At 41.2% G+C, this 22,179-nt stretch overlaps 1 protein-coding gene across 1 annotated transcript in view; it reads right to left on the bottom strand.

The window, feature by feature from the left end:
* The window catches only part of irf9 (interferon regulatory factor 9), a 28,440-nt gene that overhangs the window by 1,233 nt on the left and 5,028 nt on the right, over positions 1-22,179 (bottom strand). The window contains exons 2-9 of the mRNA XM_060939327.1: positions 10,958-11,014; positions 10,682-10,804; positions 10,088-10,268; positions 9,731-9,882; positions 3,902-3,986; positions 3,734-3,796; positions 3,160-3,540; positions 2,239-2,351 (exon numbers count right to left, since the gene is read on the bottom strand). Of these exons, the coding sequence (XP_060795310.1) occupies positions 2,239-2,351; positions 3,160-3,540; positions 3,734-3,796; positions 3,902-3,986; positions 9,731-9,882; positions 10,088-10,268; positions 10,682-10,804; positions 10,958-11,014 (1,155 nt within the window). The remainder of the gene's footprint in view (positions 1-2,238; positions 2,352-3,159; positions 3,541-3,733; positions 3,797-3,901; positions 3,987-9,730; positions 9,883-10,087; positions 10,269-10,681; positions 10,805-10,957; positions 11,015-22,179) is intronic.

The following is a 22,179-nucleotide window of genomic DNA, read 5'->3' as shown; positions in this document are numbered from 1 at the left end:
CAGCTCGAGGGATCTGTGGGACAGTCCTAGACTGGTTCAGGTCCTACCTCTCTGATTGCTCCTTCCAGGTTATCTGGTCTGGTACTGTATCAGCACCATGCCCACTTACCACCGGTGTCCCTCAAGGTTCAGTCCTTGGTCTGCTTCTCTTCTCCCTCTACACCCAGTCTTGTGGCCCAATTATCTTTGTTCATAGTCTATCCTACCACTGCTATGCTGATGACACCCAGCTGTTTCTCTCTTTTCCTCCTTCTGACACACAAATCTCCCCTCGCATTTCTGCTTGCCTGTGTGACATCCAGAACTGGATGGACAACCATCACCTAAAGCTCAACCCAGGCAAGACAGAGGTAATCAACATTCCTGCTCCATCCTCTCCACCCCTGGACATGGTCACCTCCATGGGGGACATCTCTAGGTCTCCTTCACCCAGTGCGAAGAACCTAGGGATCATGTTCGACGACAAACTCTCCTCTTCAGCGAACATCACCGCAGTGACCCGGACGTGTAATTTCCTCCTCTATAACAGCCGAAGGATCCGCCCTTTTCTTACCACCTACTCTACTCAGCTCCTGGTCCAAGCGCTGATCCTCTCACTCTTGAACCACTGAAACGCTCTCCTTGCTGGCATTCCAGCTTCTGCCATCAGACCCCTGCAGCTCATCCAGAACGCTGCAGCTCGTCTGGTCTACAACCTCCCTCGTTCTTCCCATGTCACCCCTCTGCTTGCCGACCTGCACTGACTACCTATCACAGCTCGTATCAAATTTAAGACATTGGTGCTACCACTGTTTACCAGGCTGTTAAGGGGTTAGGGCCAGCATACCTCCAGAGTCTGTTCCACCCCTACGTGCCAGACAAATCCCTACACTTCACTACTACTGGTTACCTGGCCCCTCCTCCTCTCTGCTCCTGCTCAGCCCACTCAAGACTACTATCTGTCCTGGTTCCCCATTGATGGAATGACCTTCCCATTGAGGTCAGAACTGCTGACTCACTGACCACCTTCAAGCGCATACTGAAGACTCACCTCTTCAGGCTGCACCTCTGCCCACTGTGTAACTGCATTTCGGTCTTGACCAACCCAGGCTGTGTATGCTCTAGCCTATGGTATAGTTAGCTGTTTTGAGTTCTCTATTTAGGTGTACTTTATATGGTTGGTTTGTTTCCTTGGCTGTTTGAGTATTGGTATTTTAACAGCATATTACACTAGGTATTGTTGTCACTTGTTCAGTTGGCACTTCTTGTCTAGAAGTTCAGCACTTCATGTCATGACTTTTGCACTCATTGTATGTCGCTCTGGATAAGAGCATCTGCTAAATGCCATGCAATGTAATGTCATGTAAGCAAAAGAATTTTAATTTTGAACTGGTTTGCCATTTTGACAACACGCATCTAGTCAGTGGGAAAACACTGGAAGTTATGTCATCGGAGTGAAGTATCGGGAAATATGTCACTTAGATCCACAATGTATTTTGTATGAAAAATGCAAATTTTTCAACATGAGAAGATAAATTTCATATCTTCAAGCCAATGTGTGATTTTCTTTTTATTATACAGACGCATCCACAAACAAAATGTACCTAAATTTATCAAAACAATGAATCGATTTCCTCACGAGTGACACATAGAGATTTATGTCATGGTTTTGGTTCTCCATGTCCCGGATGTAGCTTGTATGAAAAATATGAGTGGCATATTTCCCAGTAAAACACTCGTGTCCATATAATATTTTCCTATAACAGCACATCCAGAAGTGTGTTATTCCTCTTTCACAGCTAGAACAATTGTTGGAGAACAACATCACACTTTTAATCAGTGTATAGTTTCATTTCATGTTGTGGAATGTCTGTGAAAAGTTCGGTGTTTAAAAAAAAAGAAAAGGAAAAAAAACAGCTTGTCATCTTGTTCCCAAGATACTGCAAAGCATAAACTCCTCCGGCCCTGAAGACTTTCCCACGTTGGAAAACTTGAATGTTAGAGTTTCTGTCTATAAATGTTAAATAATGTTAAATGAAGACTCTTTACAAAAAGCTGCACCAAATCAACGACTACACACTTTTTTAACAAGCGCATTAATTAATATAAATCTGTGATGTGCAGCTGCACAACTGTCAGAGCTGGTGTTATAGAAAATGAATTTATACCTTCTGACCAATTAGATTTCACAGTTCCTCTAACTTTTCACCTAAACTGATTTTCATCTATTTGCTTACTTGTTGATTTGCTCATATTTACCTTAATGATGATGAGTTTCTGAGAAATGTCATCTCCTTCCAAAAGTTCCTCTCCAAAACAGAGCGTGATCTCAGTTTCAGGTTCTTTTCCACCATTACGGAACTGCTCCAACTCTAAAAGTAAAATCAACCAATCAATCAAAGGATGTTTAGTGACACACTAGTTGATTAATTGTGATTTTTAAGTGTAATTTTAGGGAAACTGTCAGAGTATAAAGAACAGGTTTGCTCATGCTAACATTAGCGGTGCGCCCTTATGCTACTTCCTGTCTCTGTTACATTGGAGCAGAAGAGTCAAACAGCTGAAGTTGTTCACATCACTCCTATCTTGTGGTTAGGGGATTAAACACAACACAAAACAATCATGGGTCTGCTACGAATCTTTGCATCTAAACTATTAATCAAAAATTGATACAGTGTTTTTGAGAATCGATGCAGTATTAGAAAACTTATAAATACCATGATAGTGAAGTGTAGTGCTATTTTTTTACACCACTACTTATTCAATATGATTCAGTAATATGGATTTGAGGGTGAGAAGAAACTCCGAGTGAATTAATTATAACAAAGAGATGGACATTAGATGATGAACAAATTATCTAAATCTAACTGGACTGGAGTACAAATCAGAACTTATTGATCCAAGAATCTGAACCTGAATAGTTCTCATCTATCAATTCTCGCTCAATACTGCCACCTGTCTCCAGAACCCTGACAACGCAGAATGAAATAAAGAAAAGAAAAGAAAAGAAAATCACCCACCTATGAGCTAAAAACCTGTCCATTATTGCTGACCTCTATCTTCTTTCCAACTTCCCCTTCACCTCGCAACCTCCCACCCCAAAGAGTACCAATGAAACCAGGAGGAAAGTCAGGTTACTGAAGTGACAAGTTTCCTGAACTTCTCCTTGTTTATAATTACCTTGTTTGAAGAATTGCTTGTTAAAGATCAGTGTTGGTTTCACGCCTCTCTCCATCTTGCTCGCCGTGTTTGTGAGAGTGTGTGGTCCCCTCCAGAAGACTCGCCCCTGACAGAGACGTTTAGCGTAAACACCTCGACTCGACGTGGCAAGAACAATGCCGCCATCCATGTACGGCAGCAGGGTGGAGATGGATCTGATCTGATTGGAAGTGAGGTCGGAGGGAGGAAGAGGAAGAGGAACTCGAGGAAAACCTGTACTGTTTACAGAGGGTGGAGCCGGAGATGGCGGGAGGAAAGCGATGCGAACGTCATCACTCATCACCTCTCTACTCAGCACCTCCACTCCAAGGTAATAAACCCTGATGAGGAACGAGGGACATTCTAAAAAAGACAGACAGACAGAGAGAGTGAAGGAGGTGCAAATGTGATAAATCAGTCAAAAAGCTGCTGAACTCACGGGTGTGGTCAAAGCTTCTAATGAGCAATCTTGATTGACAGCCCACTATCTGAGACCCCGCCTCAACTAATAAAAGATAAATTAACAATTATAAATAATGCATTATTCATGAATTACCTCTGACTTGTCCAGGAGGCGGGATGGTTTCCACTGTGAGGTTTAAGTGAATCTCATCGATGACTGGAGACGAGACAAAAATAAATAAACAAACAATCTCGAGCACATCAGTGAAAACGATCCGAGTTTTACAGACATAAACATCTCAGACTTAGGTACGACTCTCACCTCCATCACGCTTCATCATATCAGCATGCTCTATTTGTTCATCAGGATGCACAGAGATGTCACTTCCTGTAGTGACTTCAGCTTCCTGCAAGTCATCATAGAAGGAGGGAAAAAACAAGATTTTTAAAAATTGTCATCTCGTCACCCATTACCTCCGAGGAAACAGGAGGTTACACAGACCTACATAGAGGAAATACAGGTGCTAAATAATCCGCCTCTTCCAAAAACCCAACTCAAGTTACTAGACATGCGACAAGTCACACAACTCACGACTCGATTTTCCGACAATATTTTTAAAAAGAAAAAAAAATCAAAGATATTTTATTACCAAAAAAATGCAACATTTATCTTCCTATTCTTTATCAACTTAAATATTCCTTTTGTTAAATTAAAAAAATTATTTGATTTTCTTAATGACCAAAAATAATTATTTACCCACATTTGTAAATCTCATCTCATCTCATTATCTCTAGCCGCAGGCAAGCTGGAGCCTATCCCAGCTGACTACGGGCGGAAGGCGGGGTACACCCTGGACAAGTCGCCAGGTCATCACCGGGCTGATACATAGACACAGACAACCATTCACACTCACGGTCAATTTAGAGTCACCAGTTAACCTAACCTGCATGTCTTTGGACTGTGGGGGAAACCGGAGCACCCGGAGGAAACCCACGCGGACACGGGGAGAACATGCAAACTCCACACAGAAAGGCCCTCGTCGGCCACGGGGCTCGAACCCGGACCTTCTTGCTGTGAGGTGACAGCGCTAACCACTACACCACCGTGCCGCCCTCGCATTTGTAAACGTTGGAGTAAAATATAAACAGCCTATTAACTAAAACATTCCTTTTATTATTCTAAAAATGAAAATGGTTTAAAACAAATAGTCCTTTTCTTAATAAGCTTTTATAAACATTAGTTCTGCCTCCATTTGCTTCTCTTTTCTTTATCTTTCAGCAGTCTGTAAAAATAGAGCTCTGATTTCTTGATGAATCTATTTGTACAGTCAGAACAACAGCGCTTTCACATTTTAGATCTGTTTATTGTCTGTTTTCACCACTGAGCTGTATATAAAATCTGGAGAGCTCAATAGGCTGGTCAGAGTGAAGCCAGCTGGCCGCCAGCTTACCACTCTAATCGCGGAGCGGAACTGTCATTTAGACTACTGGAAGCTACACAAAATTGGACAAGTTATTTATGTAGTTGGTGAGAAAAATTAGAAGACAAATGTCTGCATGTGCAGCAGTGAACTGTACAAATCGTCAGGTCAAAGGTTGTGGATGGACATTTCACCTGTGAGTATTAATTAAAAAAATATATAAAACTAAATATAAAATAACATATAAAATCTTTTTCATATATTTCTTCTTCCTTTATATATATATATATATATATATATATATATATATATATATATATATATATATATATATATATATAATATACCCACACACAGAGGTGGACAGTAACGAAGTACTGTACATTTACTTGAGTACTGTACTTAAGAACATTTTGAGTATCTGTACTTGAGTATTACTTTTTTTTGGAAACTTATGACTTTAACTTCACTACATTTGAAAGACAAACATCGTACTTTTTACTCCACTACATTTCTATCAAGGTCCTCGTTACTCGTTACTGTGAAGCAGCTTTGAAAGTGGATGTTTTTTTTCTTTTCTTTTCTAAAACGTGATTGGTTTTTTCACAGGTGACCAGTGCTGGGTACATTACTTTGAAAAAGTAATTAGTTACAAGTACTAGTTACTTCTCCAAAAAAGTAATTGCGTTAGTAACTGCGTTACTTCACTAGAAAAGTAACTAGTTACCAGGAAAAGTATTTATTGCGTAACTTTTTTTTTTTTTGCTTACAGATAAACGAGGATAACTGTTCTTTTCTAGTGAAGTAACGCAGTTACTAACGCAATTACTTTTTTGGAGTACAGAGTACAGAGTCAGTGAGCAATTAAGTCCTCACAGTTTACAGCATTATGATAACCTGGTTTATTACAGTTAGCTTAGCTTTCACCATTTACAATAGGTCAGGAAGATCTTTGATAGTGTTTTTAAGGAAGCATCCTAAACAAAAATCACAGGCAAAATAACATAACAGATCAAGGATGAATACCCTGTTTATCTGTTATGTTATTTTGCCTGTGATTTTTGAAATTATGCCGGTGTTTCCAGTTCGAAAATGCGACTTTGCGGCTTGGTGCTGCCATTGTCTCTTCCCCATCTCTGTGTGCGCGTGTGTGTGCGTAGCGGGAAAACACAATCGACTCCACCCACCTAGAACATCTTAGCAAATCACGATTTGTTCTCTTGCATTCAAAGGGTGAATGGGAGAATGTAAAAGCCATATTGGTACATAATTATTATTATATATTGCGGTACCGTGTTGCCAATGCTCATGTTGTCAAGGCGCCCATATCAAATTGTAACGCATCACGTTACTTCCCGAGTAACGGTAACGGCGATACAAATATGGATTAAGTAACTAAGTAATTATTCCGTTACCCAAAATGTGGCTCCGTTAGTAACGCCGTTATACTCTAACGCCGTTATTCCCAGCACTGCAGGTGACACTGAGACAGCCGATCAGTAATCACTAGGGTCACATCACATCCATAGACTGGATAAAATCAAGTTCAATGATTTCTCCACAGCATTATTTAACATGGTCAGTTGGTGGCAGAATGGAAGGAGGCGGTTCTTCTGGGAAATGCACACACCCATGGCCATACCTAGAACCCATGTTTCAGTTTTCTGAAAGGATTAAAGATTCATTTCATTTTAAATGTTTGCTTTGTTTGCCGAAAACGAACCACATCACAGCCTATAAAAACTCACCGTCCAACCTGCAGAAGCATATTGATGTCTCATCTCATTATCTCTAGCCGCTTTATCCTTCTACAGGGTCGCAGGCAAGCTGGAGCCTATCCCAGCTGACTATAGGCGAAAGGCGGGGTACACCCTGGACAAGTCGCCAGGTCATCACAGGGCTGACATAGACACAGACAACCATTCACACTCACATTCACACCTACGGTCAATTTACAGTCACCAGTTAACCTAACCTGCATGTCTTTGGACTGTGGGGGAAACCGGAGCACCCGGAGGAAACCCACGCGGACACGGGGAGAACATGCAAACTCCGCACAGAAAGGCCCTCGCCGGCCCCGGGGCTCGAACCCAGGACCTTCTTGCTGTGAGGCGACAGTGCTAACCACTACACCACCGTGCCGCCCGCATATTGATGTATGTAAACATTTTATTCCAAGAGAAAGCTTGCAATGAAGTTGTTTGTGCTTTTAGAGCTAGCGATAACATTGCAATAGCTATGCAGTCTGGTTACTCAAATGACTTTCTATGGATTTGCCCGCCAAGTTGTCATAGCCTTGTCCACCGCTAATGTTAAAACATAGCTAGTTAACTTGGACACTGTTAGTTAGCATGTAGAAATCTTTCTTTTCTAGTAGCGTTAGCTACCCAATATGATTTTGAGTTTGAAAAGAGTTTGCTAGCATGTCAGGTGGAGTTTCACTGACTCGCTAGCTTCACAATTAAACCACCGTGATGACACAGCATGCGTTCATTTTGTAAATTCACATTTCTGTCTTTGGTAATGGCATGAGGTTTTGTAAGTGTTGTGGCAATAATACAACGATGCGTTGACAGAAAATGTACTTTTAATACTTAAGTATTTTTAAAAACAAGTACTTCAGTACTTTAACTTGAGTAAAAATTTGACTGTACAACTTTCACTTGTATCGGAGTAACATTTGACCAGTGGGATCTGTACTTTGACTTAAGTAATGAAGTTGATCACTTTATCCACCTCTGTGTGTATATATATATATATATATATATATATATATATATATATACAGTATATATATATATATATATATATATAAAAAGGTAGAAGAAATATATGAAAGAGAAAGGTATACTGTATAAGAGAAAACCTGAAATAACCTGAAATAATCTCCGTAAAAATAATTATAGTCATAAAAAAGAGCTATTCAAAAAATAATGATCAATGACTGAACTGGAAAAGGAAAAAAAACAATAACAGTGAAGGGGAGCGCTATAAAGATATGTAAGGAATGTGGGTAACGTTGAGAAAATAAGAGGAAGTAATGAAAGGAGGAAAAAAAGTCAGGAGGTACTTTTCTTGGGGCAAATTTGATCGGCTACCACGGTTTAACACATAAGTCAAATACACGCGATGGGAATGGTAATATGGCGGCCAGATGGCTTCACTCATCTCTACAGCGGGAAAAAGGCTATCTCCAGACTTTCTCTAGAGCTCAGTGGTTTTCACGGCATTACAGCTGCGTTACTTCCGTCTACAGTGATGTCACATGTATTACCGCTATTGTATGTTATTGCACCCTCTTCAGGTTAACACAATTACAGCAATTACACAGCCTGATAACAATCACAATTCATTTTTTATTTAATCGATTCGAATGTATCACGATTTATCATCACACGATATATCATTATATGCCTATAAGCTACTGATACAATAATAAGAACCACTCACACACACAAGAAATAATAATTAAATAAGAATATGCATCATTGAAATCTTTAAATCAAATTCCATTTAAAACTTGTCAGACATTCACCTACTGAGCCACTACATATGGATGTTTTTGGCAACAATTTGAACTACGATCAAGTGAGGAATAAAATACATCATAGGAAATTAATTAAAAAATGAGGTGGTGTGATGAAACAAGTTTGTACCTGTTACCACTTTATAAGACATTTTATTATACGCACATTCACTGGATATGAGCAATCTTGCGCTCTGACTGGTTACTCTACTACTAGGATACCATGAGTGGAGAAAAACAAAATGGCGAAGCGCATCAAGTTAGATACATCATTTTGTAATCAAGTGTTTAAATGAAACAGAAGTAGCTAAAAGAATATCGTCGTCGGTGCCCCCCCAAAAAAAAATCTCCTGTTCCACATTCCAGCCCAGTCGGTGGCAGTAATGCACCTTTAAGTTGGTTTGCCAACCGCCAAAAAAAAAAACCTAAAGAAGAAGAAGAATTAAACCACAAAAAATGCAAAAAAAAAAAAAAACACCCTGCAGCAAAATATGGAATGAAAGTATCTGATGGTAAGAATGTATCTTTTTTATTTTTCAAGAATTATTATTATTACTATAGCATTTTTCACAAATTGCTACTGTCATTTCGCCAGTTTGTTTGCATTCTCAGTGGAAATTATTTTGTCTGATGTTTATATTTATCAAATTTGCAAAAAACAAAAATAAAAATGCTCTGTTTCTCAAAATCCAGTGAATGAGGATAGAATAAAACAGTTATTCCACTCAATCTCATTGTACATGGTGTATAGCCAACTCGGTGCTATGCGCCTCATTGGCTATCAGCTCATGTACAACTCGATTTCGTGGAATAACTGTTAAATAGCAGCGATAAACAGCTGTTCCCTCACCAGCCACTCTTTTTTTCCCTCTCTTTAAGTTAATAATAATAATGAGATGAGATAATAATAATAAAAGTGCAGACACTGGAGACTCCTTCTAAAGTTTTCTCTTACAGAAAACTTCAACATCACAACAATTACACAAGTTTTTTTTTAAAAAACCATTTATGTGGAGCATCCACTGTAGACGTCCCACTGATTGAGCTGTTACCATAGCAACAAGCTACGGGTATCTACATCCTCACCATAGTTGGAGCTGCTGCTACAGAAAATGAATCAGCACCTTCTGACCAATCAAAATCCAAAATTCAAGAGTGCAGCGCTAGAAAGGAAAACGTCAGCATTTTATCTTTTATATCTCACCATGCTAATGTTCTGAGCCGCAACAGCTGCCTCCTCCTCTTTAATCCACTTCTTTGGACTCTCTTCGTTTATCTGCGAGTTGCTCCTCCTCTTTCTGTGTTTACTCCTCTTCACGTCTTTCTCCTCTTCTTCTCGTTTCACCTCAGTCAGTCCTGTGGATCGATCCATTATACAGTATAACTGCAGTAAATAACTGAGTGCATCATTTCCCTTCCCCCACATTAACACGACCGGATTTCATTTCTGTAGCTTCATGACGTCTAATAGCAATGAAGTCCATTTCAAAATTAAAAATTATTAGTCACGTGAGCAACATTAACAGTTAACAGACAGACAGACAGATGTGCGGTGTCTCACCCTGCTCATCGAGCGGGACGAGCTGGTACACTTTGTAGGGTTCGGAGATGTCGAGCTGTGACCTCTCAGCGACCTCTCTGAACTCTGGGCTTTTATTTAGAGCACAACGTAGACGTGTTTTCCACGACGCTGGACCAGCAGGGTCATTCTCACACAACTTCCCTTTAAACTCAGCCCATGCCTACACCACGGGTTACACACACACACACACACACACACACACACACACACACACACACACACACACACACACAGAGTCACAGGCCGTGTTCCAAACCACACACTATCTGAACCCTGCCCGAGTTCCTGTGCCTACTTGCCAGCACATAACAGTACCTGTGCAAGTGGAAGTGGAGCTTACTGAGGGATGAGTTCTGGAGAATTTTTTAAAATAAAAAATACATATATATTTTGTGAACAAAACTTAAAACCAAACTTGAAACACTGAACACATCTTAACTGATTTAATTTCTCAGAAAACTTTGGCTCTGATGAAACAGAAACACTCAGCACTGACTTGTGCGCCACGGTGATAAAAACTGAATAACATTAATGTTATAATTCTGAGAAAGAAACAAAGAAAACAGATGGGACCTTAAAGATAGCTGCGTCCTCGTCACTGCGGAAGTCATGTTTTGCGGCATGTTTCCACGGGATACGAAACATCGTCTTCTCATCATCGTCCCATACTAGGCCACGATATTTCCCACTGCTCACCTACATACACACACAATAAATATTGTACCCAGTATGATAAGAAAACAATGTTTATGTATTGACAAAAAGGATAACAGAAAGCTCGAACAAGAAAGAAAGAAAGAAAGAAAGAAAGAAAGAAAGAAAGAAAGAAAGAAAGAAAGATGTAGTGACCTGCTCCACGAGCCACGAGCGCAGTCGGCGTGTACAGCGGATTTTCCCTGAAGGCATCTGGAAGACAGAGTTGTGAACATTAGTATGTAATGGAGGTTGTGGTCGGACCTGAGTGCTCCCACACTGGGGCAGGAGAACTGCGGGATTTGAGCACACTCCAGCAGCAGGAACACAGCATCACTCTTCAGCGACACACACAGCTTTTATCTGGCTTTAGTTTATCTCACTCTTCCAGCAGCAGCTCGGGTTAATGGAGTTAAAAATTCACCGTATTCCTTCTTTAACAAGAGAAGCGACTTTTTTATGTTTCGTTTACAGAATTGAGGATTGGGGAATTTTTCTGCTTCCATTAACTGCTGATTGACTCAGAGCTGATGGGACACAAAAATGTTGGCAGATTTGATAGTCTTCACTTCTCCTCCTGCAGATCTTAAAGCCCACTTACAGGGATGTGTCCCTCAGTTTGACTCCCGCTGATAATCACTGTGTACAATTAAACTGTGAGAAGTGAAGTGTGATGCACTTAATCCACTTTGACCCGATCAAAAATGTGACTATAAAACTATAAGAGTTCCACTGAGAATGAAAATCACATCTGATACAAGCCGATCTGCTTTTCTTTTTCTCCTCCTGCAGAATGTCTAGCCCGCTAGAAATGTCCTCTCAAAAGTGAAAAAATACATGATCCTGATTGGTTCCTCCAGTCTCTCACCAAAGCAGGTGGAAGACAATAAAACGCGATGAAGCAAACTGAGGCACGGGTTCAAGGTGCAATTATACGTTGTTGAGCCTTTATGAGCGTCATTAGAGTGTAGTTACTGTCCAAAACTGTGTTATACATACAGATAAGCAGTTTCTGTTAGCCCTTTGAAAGGTAAAATTTTACCTGTAAAATTCCGATAATCATTATAACAATAATAAATTAAACTCACAAAAAATAACATACAATTGTGCTGTAATGATGTTTACAACTCGATTCCATACTTACTCCTAAACCTAAAATGAGTAAATGAAAGCGTCCCCTAATTTTGCTTGCATTTTACTGGCTACCAGCTGACCAATCAGGATAATACATTTTTCCAGTTTGTGTTTTAAAGCCAACTCGCTTCACTCTGAGCTCAGAGATACTGAGGTAATGGGAGATAAAGTTTCACAAGGATGAGAAAATGAACTATAGATCTGATTTTATAAGATACAACGACACTTTACGGAATTGTTACAGAGCAATATTATTAACAGATCAAAATAATTTAAATATTATTAATAGATCAAGACCAAGACATTCTGGTTTCCACCCAAACTACATGATGAACATGTTGCATTCATCAATATAAAATTAAGACTGGAGTGGCACGGTGGTGTAGTGCTTAGCACTGTCGCCTCACAGCAAGAAGGTTCTCAGTTTGAGCCCCGTGGCCGACAGGGGCCTTTCTGTGTGGAGTTTGCATGTTCTCCCCGTGTCTGCGTGGGTTTCCCCCGGGTGCTCCGGTTGCCCCCACAGTCCAAAGACATGCAGGTTAGGCTAACTGGTGGCTCTAAATTGACCGCAGGTGTGAATGTGAGTGTGAATGGTTGTTTGTCTCTATGTGTCAGCCCTGTGATAAACAGTTTCAACTTGTCCTGGGTTTACCCATAGTCAGCTGGGATAGGCTCCAGCTTGCCCATGACCCTGCACAGGATAAGTGGTTACGGATAATGGATGGATGAATGGATATTAGACTGTATTACAATAGTCCCCTCCAAAAGTATTACAACAGCAATGCCAATCCTTTTGTTTTTGCTATACATTAAAGGTCATAGGCAACGGTCACAGGTGAAATGTAGAATATCAACTTTATTGTCTAGAAGAACAACCCAAAAAGCGAATTCAATCTTCCTAGTGTCTAATTTGCACCCTAAAATTGAATAAAACGGTTAAAATATACTGTTTTGCCCAATTTCCGAAGGTTTGTTTACATCTCACTTATGCACACTTTCACCGCCAGGGGACCGTCGTCGTGACATCATTTAAGGCAAACAGACTGGGAGCAGCTCTGTGTTTACTTGCGAACCGAGCACATGTGTACAGACTTTGGTTGTGAGAGGATGTGTAAAATGTCTGAAAGCGATAGCGATTTTGAAGTAGGAACTCTCCAAATTAAATATCGAGAGGTGAAACCATATATGTATGAACCTATGGCCGTTGAGAAGCAATCGGTAAATGTGGCCCACTGGTTTGACCGTGCGGCCTCGGAATCGGACAGCGACTCGGCCGACTCTGATCGCGGTGACCCCGGACCTCAACAAGACTCGCGCCCAAACGATTTATCCTGGTAATTATGATAAATTCCTACTTTCGTCATAATACTAAATAAGAGCCCTTTTGAAGAATAATTAAACCACCCTCCCTAGTAGATTTAGGTAACGATTACTTGACAATGCACCGGTAGGCCACATTAGCCTGCCATCCACGGCATTATACTATTTATAGCCTACTCTAAGCGAGGAAATATCCCTTTCTCTCATTTCCACAATGACTGTACAGGATCCCTCAGGATTCTTGACTTGTCAATTGCAAGCAAAAGTAAAAATGTTTACCTCCAATCTTCTCCTTTTTGCTTGAGCGTTGTTGGTCCATTTCTTCTTTGACTGCTTGATTTTGTTTCACATGCACAATCCACTCTCTCCGCCTCTTCTCCTCTTCCGGAAAAAGCCAACCCTCTGGCTTCACGCGCACAATCCATTTTCTCCACCTCTTCTCCTCTTTCAGAAAAAGCCAACCCTCTAGCTTCACTCGCACAATATACTCTCTCCGCCTCGTCTCCTCTTCCGGAAAAAGCCAACCCGCTCGCTCCACCTCTTCTCCTTTTTTGGAAAAAGCCAACCCTCTTGCTCCACCTCTTCTCCTTTTTCGGAAAAAGCCAACCATCTCGCTCCACCTCTTCTCCTCTTTCAGAAAAAGCCAACCCACTCGCTCCGCCTCGTCTCCTCTTCCGGAAAAAGCCAACCCTCTGGCTTCACGCGCACAATCCATTCTCTTCACCTCTTCTCCTCTTTCAGAAAAAGCCAACCCTCTAGCTTCACTCGCAGAATATACTCTCTCCGCCTCGTCTCCTCTTTCGGAAAAAGCCAACCCACTCACTCCGCCTCTTCTCCTTTTTCGGAAAAAGCCAACCCTCTTGCTCCACCTCTTCTCCTTTTTTGGAAAAAGCCAACCATCTCGCCCCATCTCTTCTCCTCTTTCGGAAAAAGCCAACCTACTCGCTCCGCCTCTTCTACTTTTTCGGAAAAAGCCAATCCTCTCGCTCCATCTCTTCTCCTCTTTCGGGAAAAAGCAATGCACTCTCTCAGTCTCTTCTCCTCTCTCGATAAAAGGTAAAAACTTCTTCCTGAACCGGTCCCATTGTTACAGTTCACTGCACAACAATAAGGCATGTTTTTTCTTTGGAAATTCTTGAACGCATGTCTGCACTCAAGCCAAACGGCAATGTAAGTAAATGGAAATGAACTCAACTCAAGCGGTTTGTTTGTCTAAAATGACGTCACGCGCCGAGTGGTCACGAAAATCGCCGAACAGAAATTCGCCGCGATCCGCGCTAACTTATTTTAATTATTACTTATTAACAATACTTCTTGGGACCAGAAGAAAATTACACAGGGTTTTTTAACATATAAAGTTTCAAATGTGCATAAATTGAAAACCGTTGCCTATGACCTTTAAAGCAAAATATGAATATGAGACGATAGATCAGAATTTCAGCTTTCATTTCCTGGTATTTGCATCTAGATGTGTTCAACAAATTAGCACATGGCACCATTTTTTTTAACCCATCCATTTTTAAAGTGATCAAAAATATTGGAACACGTGCCTGACAGATGTTTCTTATTGTCCAGGTGTGCCCTGTTAGATTAAACAATTAATAGCTCTGAATGTCTACTCTTAGTTTGAGCCCTGAATTTCACCTATGAAAACAACTGTTATTAAAAAGGATAAAGGATAAACCAACATGAAGACCAGAGAGCTGTCAATGGGAGAAAAGCAAGTAATTTTGAAGCTGGGAAACGAGGGAAAATACAACCCCAATTCCAAAAAAGTTGGGACAAAGTACAAATTGTAAATAAAAACTGAATGCAATAATTTACAAATCTCAAAAACTGATATTGTATTCACAATAGAACATAGACAACATATCAAATGTCGAAAGTGAGACATTTTAAAATTTCATGCCAAATATTGGCTCATTTGAAATTTCATGACAGCAACACATCTCAAAAAAGTTGGGATAGGGGCAATAAGAGGCTGGAAAAGTTAAAGGTGCAAAAAAGGAACAGCTGGAGGACCAAATTGCAACTCATTAGGTCAATTGGCAATAGGTCATTAACATGACTGGGTATAAAAAGAGCAACTTGGAGTGGCAGCGGCTCTCAGAAGTAAAGATGGGAAGAGGATCACCAATCCCCCTAATTCTGCGCCGACAAATAGTGGAGCAATATCAGAAAGGAGTTTGACAGTGTAAAATTGCAAAGAGTTTGAACATATCATCATCTACAGTGCATAATATCATCAAAAAATTCAGAAAATCTGGAAGAATCTCTGTGCGTAAGGGTCAAGGCCGGAAAACCATACTGGGTGCCCGTGATCTTCGGGCCCTTAGACGGCACTGCATCACATACAGGCATGCTTCTGTATTGGAAATCACAAAATGGGCTCAGCAATATTTCCAGAGAACATTATCTGTGAACACAGTTCACCGTGCCATTCGCCGTTGCCAGCTAAAACTCTATAGTTCAAAGAAGAAGCCGTATCTAAACATGATCCAGAAGCGCAGACGTCTTCTCTGGGCCAAGGCTCATTTAAAATGGACTGTGGCAAAGTGGAAAACTGTTCTGTGGTCAGACGAATCAAAATTTGAAGTTCTTTATGGAAATCAGGGACGCCGTGTCATTCGGACTAAAGAGGAGAAGGACGACCCAAGTTGTTATCAGAGCTCAGTTCAGAAGCCTGCATTAGTGTTAGTGTTAGGGTTGCATTAGTGCGTGTGGCATGGGCAGCTTATACATCTGGAAAGACACCATCAATGCTGAAAGGTATATCCAGGTTCTAGAGCAACATATGCTCCCATCCAGACGATGTCTCTTTCAGGGAAGACCTTGCATTTTCCAACATGACAATGCCAAACCACATACTGCATCAATTACAGCATCATGGCTGCGTAGAAGAAGGGTCCGGGTACTGAACTGGCCAGCCTGCAGTCCAGATCTTTCACCCAAAGAAAACATTTGGCGAGTCATAAAACGGAAGATACGACAAAAAAGACCTAAGACAGTTGAGCAACTAGAATCCTACATTAGACAAGAATGGGTTAACATTCCTATCCCTAAACTTGAGCAACTTGTCTCCTCAGTCCCCAGATGTTTACAGACTGTTGTAAAGAGAGAAGGGGATGTCTCACAGTGGTAAACATGGCCTTGTCCCAACTTTTTCGAGATGTGTTGTTGTCATGAAATTTAAAATCACCTAATTTTTCTCTTTAAATGACACATTTTCTCAGTTTAAACATTTGATATGTCATCTATGTTCTATTCTGAATAAAATATGGAATTTTGAAACTTCCACATCATTGCATTCCATTTTTATTTACAATTTCTACTTTGTCCCAACTTTTTTGGAATCGGGGTTGTACACCAGAGCTATTGCACAAGCATTGGTCATAGCCAGCACAACAATTTTGGATGTCCTGAAAAAGAAAAACAAGACTGGTGTCCTAAAAAGGTCAGCCAAGGAAAACAGCAGAAGCTGATGAAAGAAACATTGTGAGAGCTGTGAAGAAAAACCCACAAACAACACTAAGTAACATCACCAACATTCTCCACAGGGCAGGCAGGAGGGTATCACAATCCACCGTTTGAAGAAGGTTTCAAAAGCATAAATATCAAAGCCATACCACAAGATGCAAACCACTCATCAGCAATAAGAATCAGAAGGCCAGATTTGCAAAGAAGATTTGCAAAGATTAACCAAGATGACCCTCTACCAAAGTGATGGAAAGGTCAAAGTGTGGAGAAAGAAAGGATCTGCTCATGATCCAACACATACAAGCTCATGGGTGAAGCATGGTGGTGGTAGTGTCATGGCTTGGGCTTGCATGGCTGCTTCTGGTACAGGTTGATTGATCATTAGTGATGATGGAACTCATGATGGGATTGGCAGAATGAATTCTACAGATACATTCTGTCTGACAGTTTATAAAAGTAAATTGAAGGAAGCTGCAGAAAGAAGAATGCAACAGTTTCATGATTGGCTTGATGCAATTATACGCAACCACGTATTAAGTGTTATCTACTTTCATTTACTTTAAGACTGTCTGCTCCTATAATTTTGCTGGCGTAAAAATTGGGTGGTCTGCCACCAAAGGTGCCATGTTCTAAATCAGAGATACTCATTGCACGGCTCACGAGCCACATGCAGCTCGTCAAGCTTTAATTGGTGGTTCGCACTCGCATAGTAGCTTATAACAATATGCTAACACAGCCAATACATTTTTTCAAATGTATGTTTATACATACAGTGAACACTGCACTACAAAAACGCAAACATCTGCATTATACTTAATGCAGTTGTTTGCATTTTTGTAGTATTAAGTATTTTTATTAAGTATTAATTAAGGCTTAATGGTGTTTCCTAAAGGGGGCACTGTTAAACCTGGCCGCAGTGCATGCTAGCTCCGCTAGCCAGCATGAGATGCAGGCACAATGGATCGGTTTTTAATTAAAAAAGGGCAAAAACCAGCACAAAAACCAAACGAAAATCAGCATGAAGACGCTGGAGAGGGGACGAGCAGGCAAACGTCGGGTGTACCCAGTAAAAAACAAAAGGTACGAAGCATACAAGATGAGCACAGGAAATTTCAAGGAAAGTGGACAGACAAATTCTTATTTATTCTTCATGACGTGAACCCTCTGTGCTTAATATGCAAACAAACCCACGCCTGTTTCAAATGAAGCAACTTGGAGCTCCATTTCAAAACTGCGCATCCAAATTTCAATGAAAGTTATCCGCCTGGCAGTGAAATAAGAAAGAGGAAAATAGCACAGCTCACTGCTTCACTTTGTGATCAGCAAAATCTTATCCACAGGACAACCTCCACTGCAGAGCGTTTAACAGAGGCATCTTCTGAGATAGCCTGGATTTTGGCGCGGGCCAAAAAACCGTTCTCAGACTCAGAAATAGTAAAAGACTGCTTTTTGGCTTCAGCAGAAATACTGTTCACAGACTTTGACAACAAGGACGCGATCCTTAAACAAATAAAAGGATTACAGTTGTCCAATTCAACAATAATGAGGCGGATGGAAGACATCCGAAAGGATGTGCATGACCAGTCGTTGGCTGATCTGCGCGCTGCACCTTGTTTCAGCATCGCAGTGGACGAAAGCACAGACCTCACCGATGTTGCTCAGCTGTGCATTTGGGTGAGGTTCCCAAAAGAAAACTCTTTTCGAGAGGAAATGTTGTGCTTACTACCACTCCATGGCCAAATAAGAGGTGAGGATATTCTGAATGCACTTTTGGTATTTTTTGAGGAAAATCATTTCAGCTGGTCCAAACTTGCAAGTGTGTGTACTGATAGTGCCCCAAGCATGCGAGGCAAAGAGAAGGGTCTTGTTGGCCTCATGAAAAACAGAGATGAAATTCGCAATTTCATCAGCTTCCACTGCATCATCCATCAGGAGGCACTGGTATCAAAGCTCAGAAACAATGAATTCAAAAATGTGATGCAAAGGGTTGTGCGTGTGGTCAATTACATTGTTTCAAGAGCACTAAACCACAGACAGTTCAGACAGTTAATTCAAGATTATGACACAGAGTACAGCGATTTAGTGTTACACAGTGAAGTGAGATGGTTGTCCCGTGGAAAGGTGCTGGAGCGGTTCCTGAGCCTCCTTCCTGAAATCAACACTTTCTTGGACAGCAAGGGGAAACACCAGCCAGAATTGAAAGACCCACACTGGATCATACAGCTGGCCCTCCTTACTGACATTACCTGTCACCTGAACACTCTCAACTTGCAGCTCCAAGGGAGAGACAAGCTTCCAAGTGACATGCTGAGGGCAGTCAGAGCATTCCAAAACAAAACTAGACAGGGACACTCTAACGAGTGCAAACCCCGCCTTTTCCCTATTAAAATACATTGGGCGAAAATTTCGAAGTTCTGCCATGACCTTGACCTTTGACCTCCAAAATTTAATGGTTTCCTTCCTGGGTGATTGGCAACACATGTACAAAATTTGGTCCAAATCAATCCATTGGTTCTTGAGATATCTTGCAGACACACAGACAGACAGACAGACAGATACACACACACACAGACTGACGCAGGTGAAAATAATAACCCCTCCGACTACTGTCGGCGGGGTTAATAACTGCTCTGTGGATACCTGACAGAGAACTCATCCACTTCCCAAAACTCAGAGCAACAACCACAAATGACCCATTTCTGCAGCAGCACTTCAGCTACAGAGGATTTGTTGAAGTTTTCAAGGAACTGAAGGGTGAGTTTGAGTCCAGATTCAGTGATGTGACTGAACATAAGGGGATTTTCAATTTTATTGAAAACCTCTTCCATGTGGATGTATCCTCTCTCACTACAACCATCACACAGCTCTGCCCTGGTAATCGTGCCGCTCTGGAGAGTGAAATAATAGAGCTGCAAACAAATACCATTCTCCAAGTTGAACTCAAGAGCAGGTGTTGGCCACTTCTGGAGTTTGGTCTCTGAAGCAGACTTTCCCAGTTTGAAACCACTTGCACAGAAAGTGATGTCTTTCTTCATGAGCACATACACCTGTGAGTCAACATTTTCAACCATGAAACTATCAAGAGGAAACAGAGAAACCGACTGACCCATGCTCATCTTGAATGCCTTACTGTGATTGCAACAACAAACTACAAATACAACATGAAGAAAGTCAAGGACATGCATGCCAGCTTCCGCTCATCCCAGTATTAAGGTAAATATGGTCTTACTAGTGCATCTCAAAAAATTAGAATATTGTGAAAAAGTTCAATATTTTCCATCAGTTATTTAAGAAAGTGAAAATGTTATATATTATAGACTCATTACACATAAACTAAAACGTTTCAAGCATTTTTCTATTTTAATTTTAATCAGTATGGCATACAGTACAAAAACATTAAAAAAACATCTCAAAATATTAGAATATTTCATTTCGAGTTTGAGTAAAACAGTATGAACACAGTGTATCTCTCGGTCTAGTTCAGTACACACAACCATAATCATGGGGAAGACTGCTGACTTGACTGTTGTCCAGAAGATGATCACTGATGCCCTCCACAAGGAGGGTAAGCCACAAAAGGTCATTGCTGAAAAGGGTGGCTGGAAAAGGTGCACAAGCGACAGGGATGGCGCAGTCTTGAGAGGATTGTCAAGAAAAGTTGATTCAAGAACTTGGGAGAGCTTCACAAGGAGTGGACTGAGGCTGGTGTCAGTGTATCAAGACCCATCACGAACAGACATCTTCAAGAAGGGGGATACAACTTTCGCATTCCTAATATCAAGCTACTCCTGAGCCAGAGACAATGTCAGAAGTGTCTTATCTGGGCTAAGGAGAGAAAGAAATGGACTGTTGCTCAGTGGTCCAAAGTCCTCTTTTCAGATGAAAGTACATTTTGCATTTAATTTGGAAATCACGGTTCTAGAGTCTGGAGTTAGAGTGGAGAGGCACAGAATCCAAGGTGTTTGAAGCCCAGTGTGAAGTTTCCACAGTCTGTGATGATTTGGGGTGCCATGTCATCTGCTGGTGTTGGTCCACTGTATTTTATCAAGTCCAAAGTCAACACAGCCATCTACCAGGAGATTTTAGAGCACTTCATGCTTCCATCTGCTGACGAGATTTTGGAGATGCTGATTTCCTTTTCCAGCAGGACTTAGCACCTACCCACAGTGCCAAAACTACTACCAAATGGTTTGCTGACCATGATATTACTGTGTTTGATTGGCCAGCCAACTTGCCTGACCTGAACCCCATAGAGAATCTATGGGGTATTGTCAAGAGGAAGATGAGAAACACCTGACCCAAAAATACAGATATGCTGAAGGCCACTATCAAAGCAACCTGGGCTTCAATAACACCTCAGCAGTGCCACAGACTGATCACCCCCATGCCACACCGCATTGATACAGTAATTCATGGTAAAGGAGCCCCAATTTGAGTGTCTCATCTCACCTCATTATCTCTAGCCGCTTTATCCTTCTACAGGGTCGCAGGCAAGCTGGAGCCTATCCCAGCTGACTACGGGCGAAAGGCGGGGTACACCCTGGACAAGTCGCCAGGTCATCACAGGGCTGACACATAAACACAGACAACCATTCACACTCCCATTCACACCTACGGTCAATTTAGAGTCACCAGTTAACCTAACCTGCATGTCTTTGGACTGTGGGGGAAACCGGAGCACCCGGAGGAAACCCACGCGGACACGGGGAGAACATGCAAACTCCGCACAGAAAGACCCTCGTCGGCCACGGGACTCGAACCCGGGCCTTCTTGCTGTGAGTGGACAGCGCTAACCACTACACCACTGTGCCGCCAGTAATGAGTGTATAAATGAATATACTTTTCAGAAGTTGGACATTTCTGTATTGTAAATCCTTTTTTTGATTGATCTTAGGGAATATTCTAATAATTTGAGATACTGGATTTCTGATTTTCATGAGCTATAAGCCATAATCATCAAAATTAAAACAAAAAAGGCTTTAAATATTTCACTTTACATGTAATGAATATAGAATATATGAAAGTTTACCTTGTTGAATTAAATTATGAAAAAAAGGAACTTTTTCATGGTATTCTAATTTTTTTAGATGCTCTAGTAATTGAAAATGTATTGGCTGTGTTGTTTCTTTTTTTGTGGGATGTCCAATTTATATGTAGAAACGCACATTTGCAAAAGGGGACTTGGTATGTTGTCGTAAAAGTGGCTCTTCCCTTGATTTTGCTCTGCCATTGTGGCTCTTGTGAAAAAAATAGTATCACTGTTCTAAATCGTAACCTGGTAACAGGTAACCTGTTGAATTCGATAGTTTGCTCTAATTCAGGGGTCACCAAACTACGGCCCGCGGGCCAGATCCGGCCCGCCACCCCCCTTTGACCGGCCCCCCAGCCCCTCTGCCCCCCATCACTTGAACCGGCCCTATGAGGCAATCCCCAAAAGTGGTCATGGC

Source organism: Neoarius graeffei, chromosome 14 (genome assembly GCF_027579695.1).
Source record: "Neoarius graeffei isolate fNeoGra1 chromosome 14, fNeoGra1.pri, whole genome shotgun sequence".
Lineage (NCBI taxonomy): Eukaryota > Metazoa > Chordata > Actinopteri > Siluriformes > Ariidae > Neoarius > Neoarius graeffei.
Note: the sequence above shows the minus strand (reverse complement) of the source record. Positions and strands in the feature narration are given on the sequence as shown.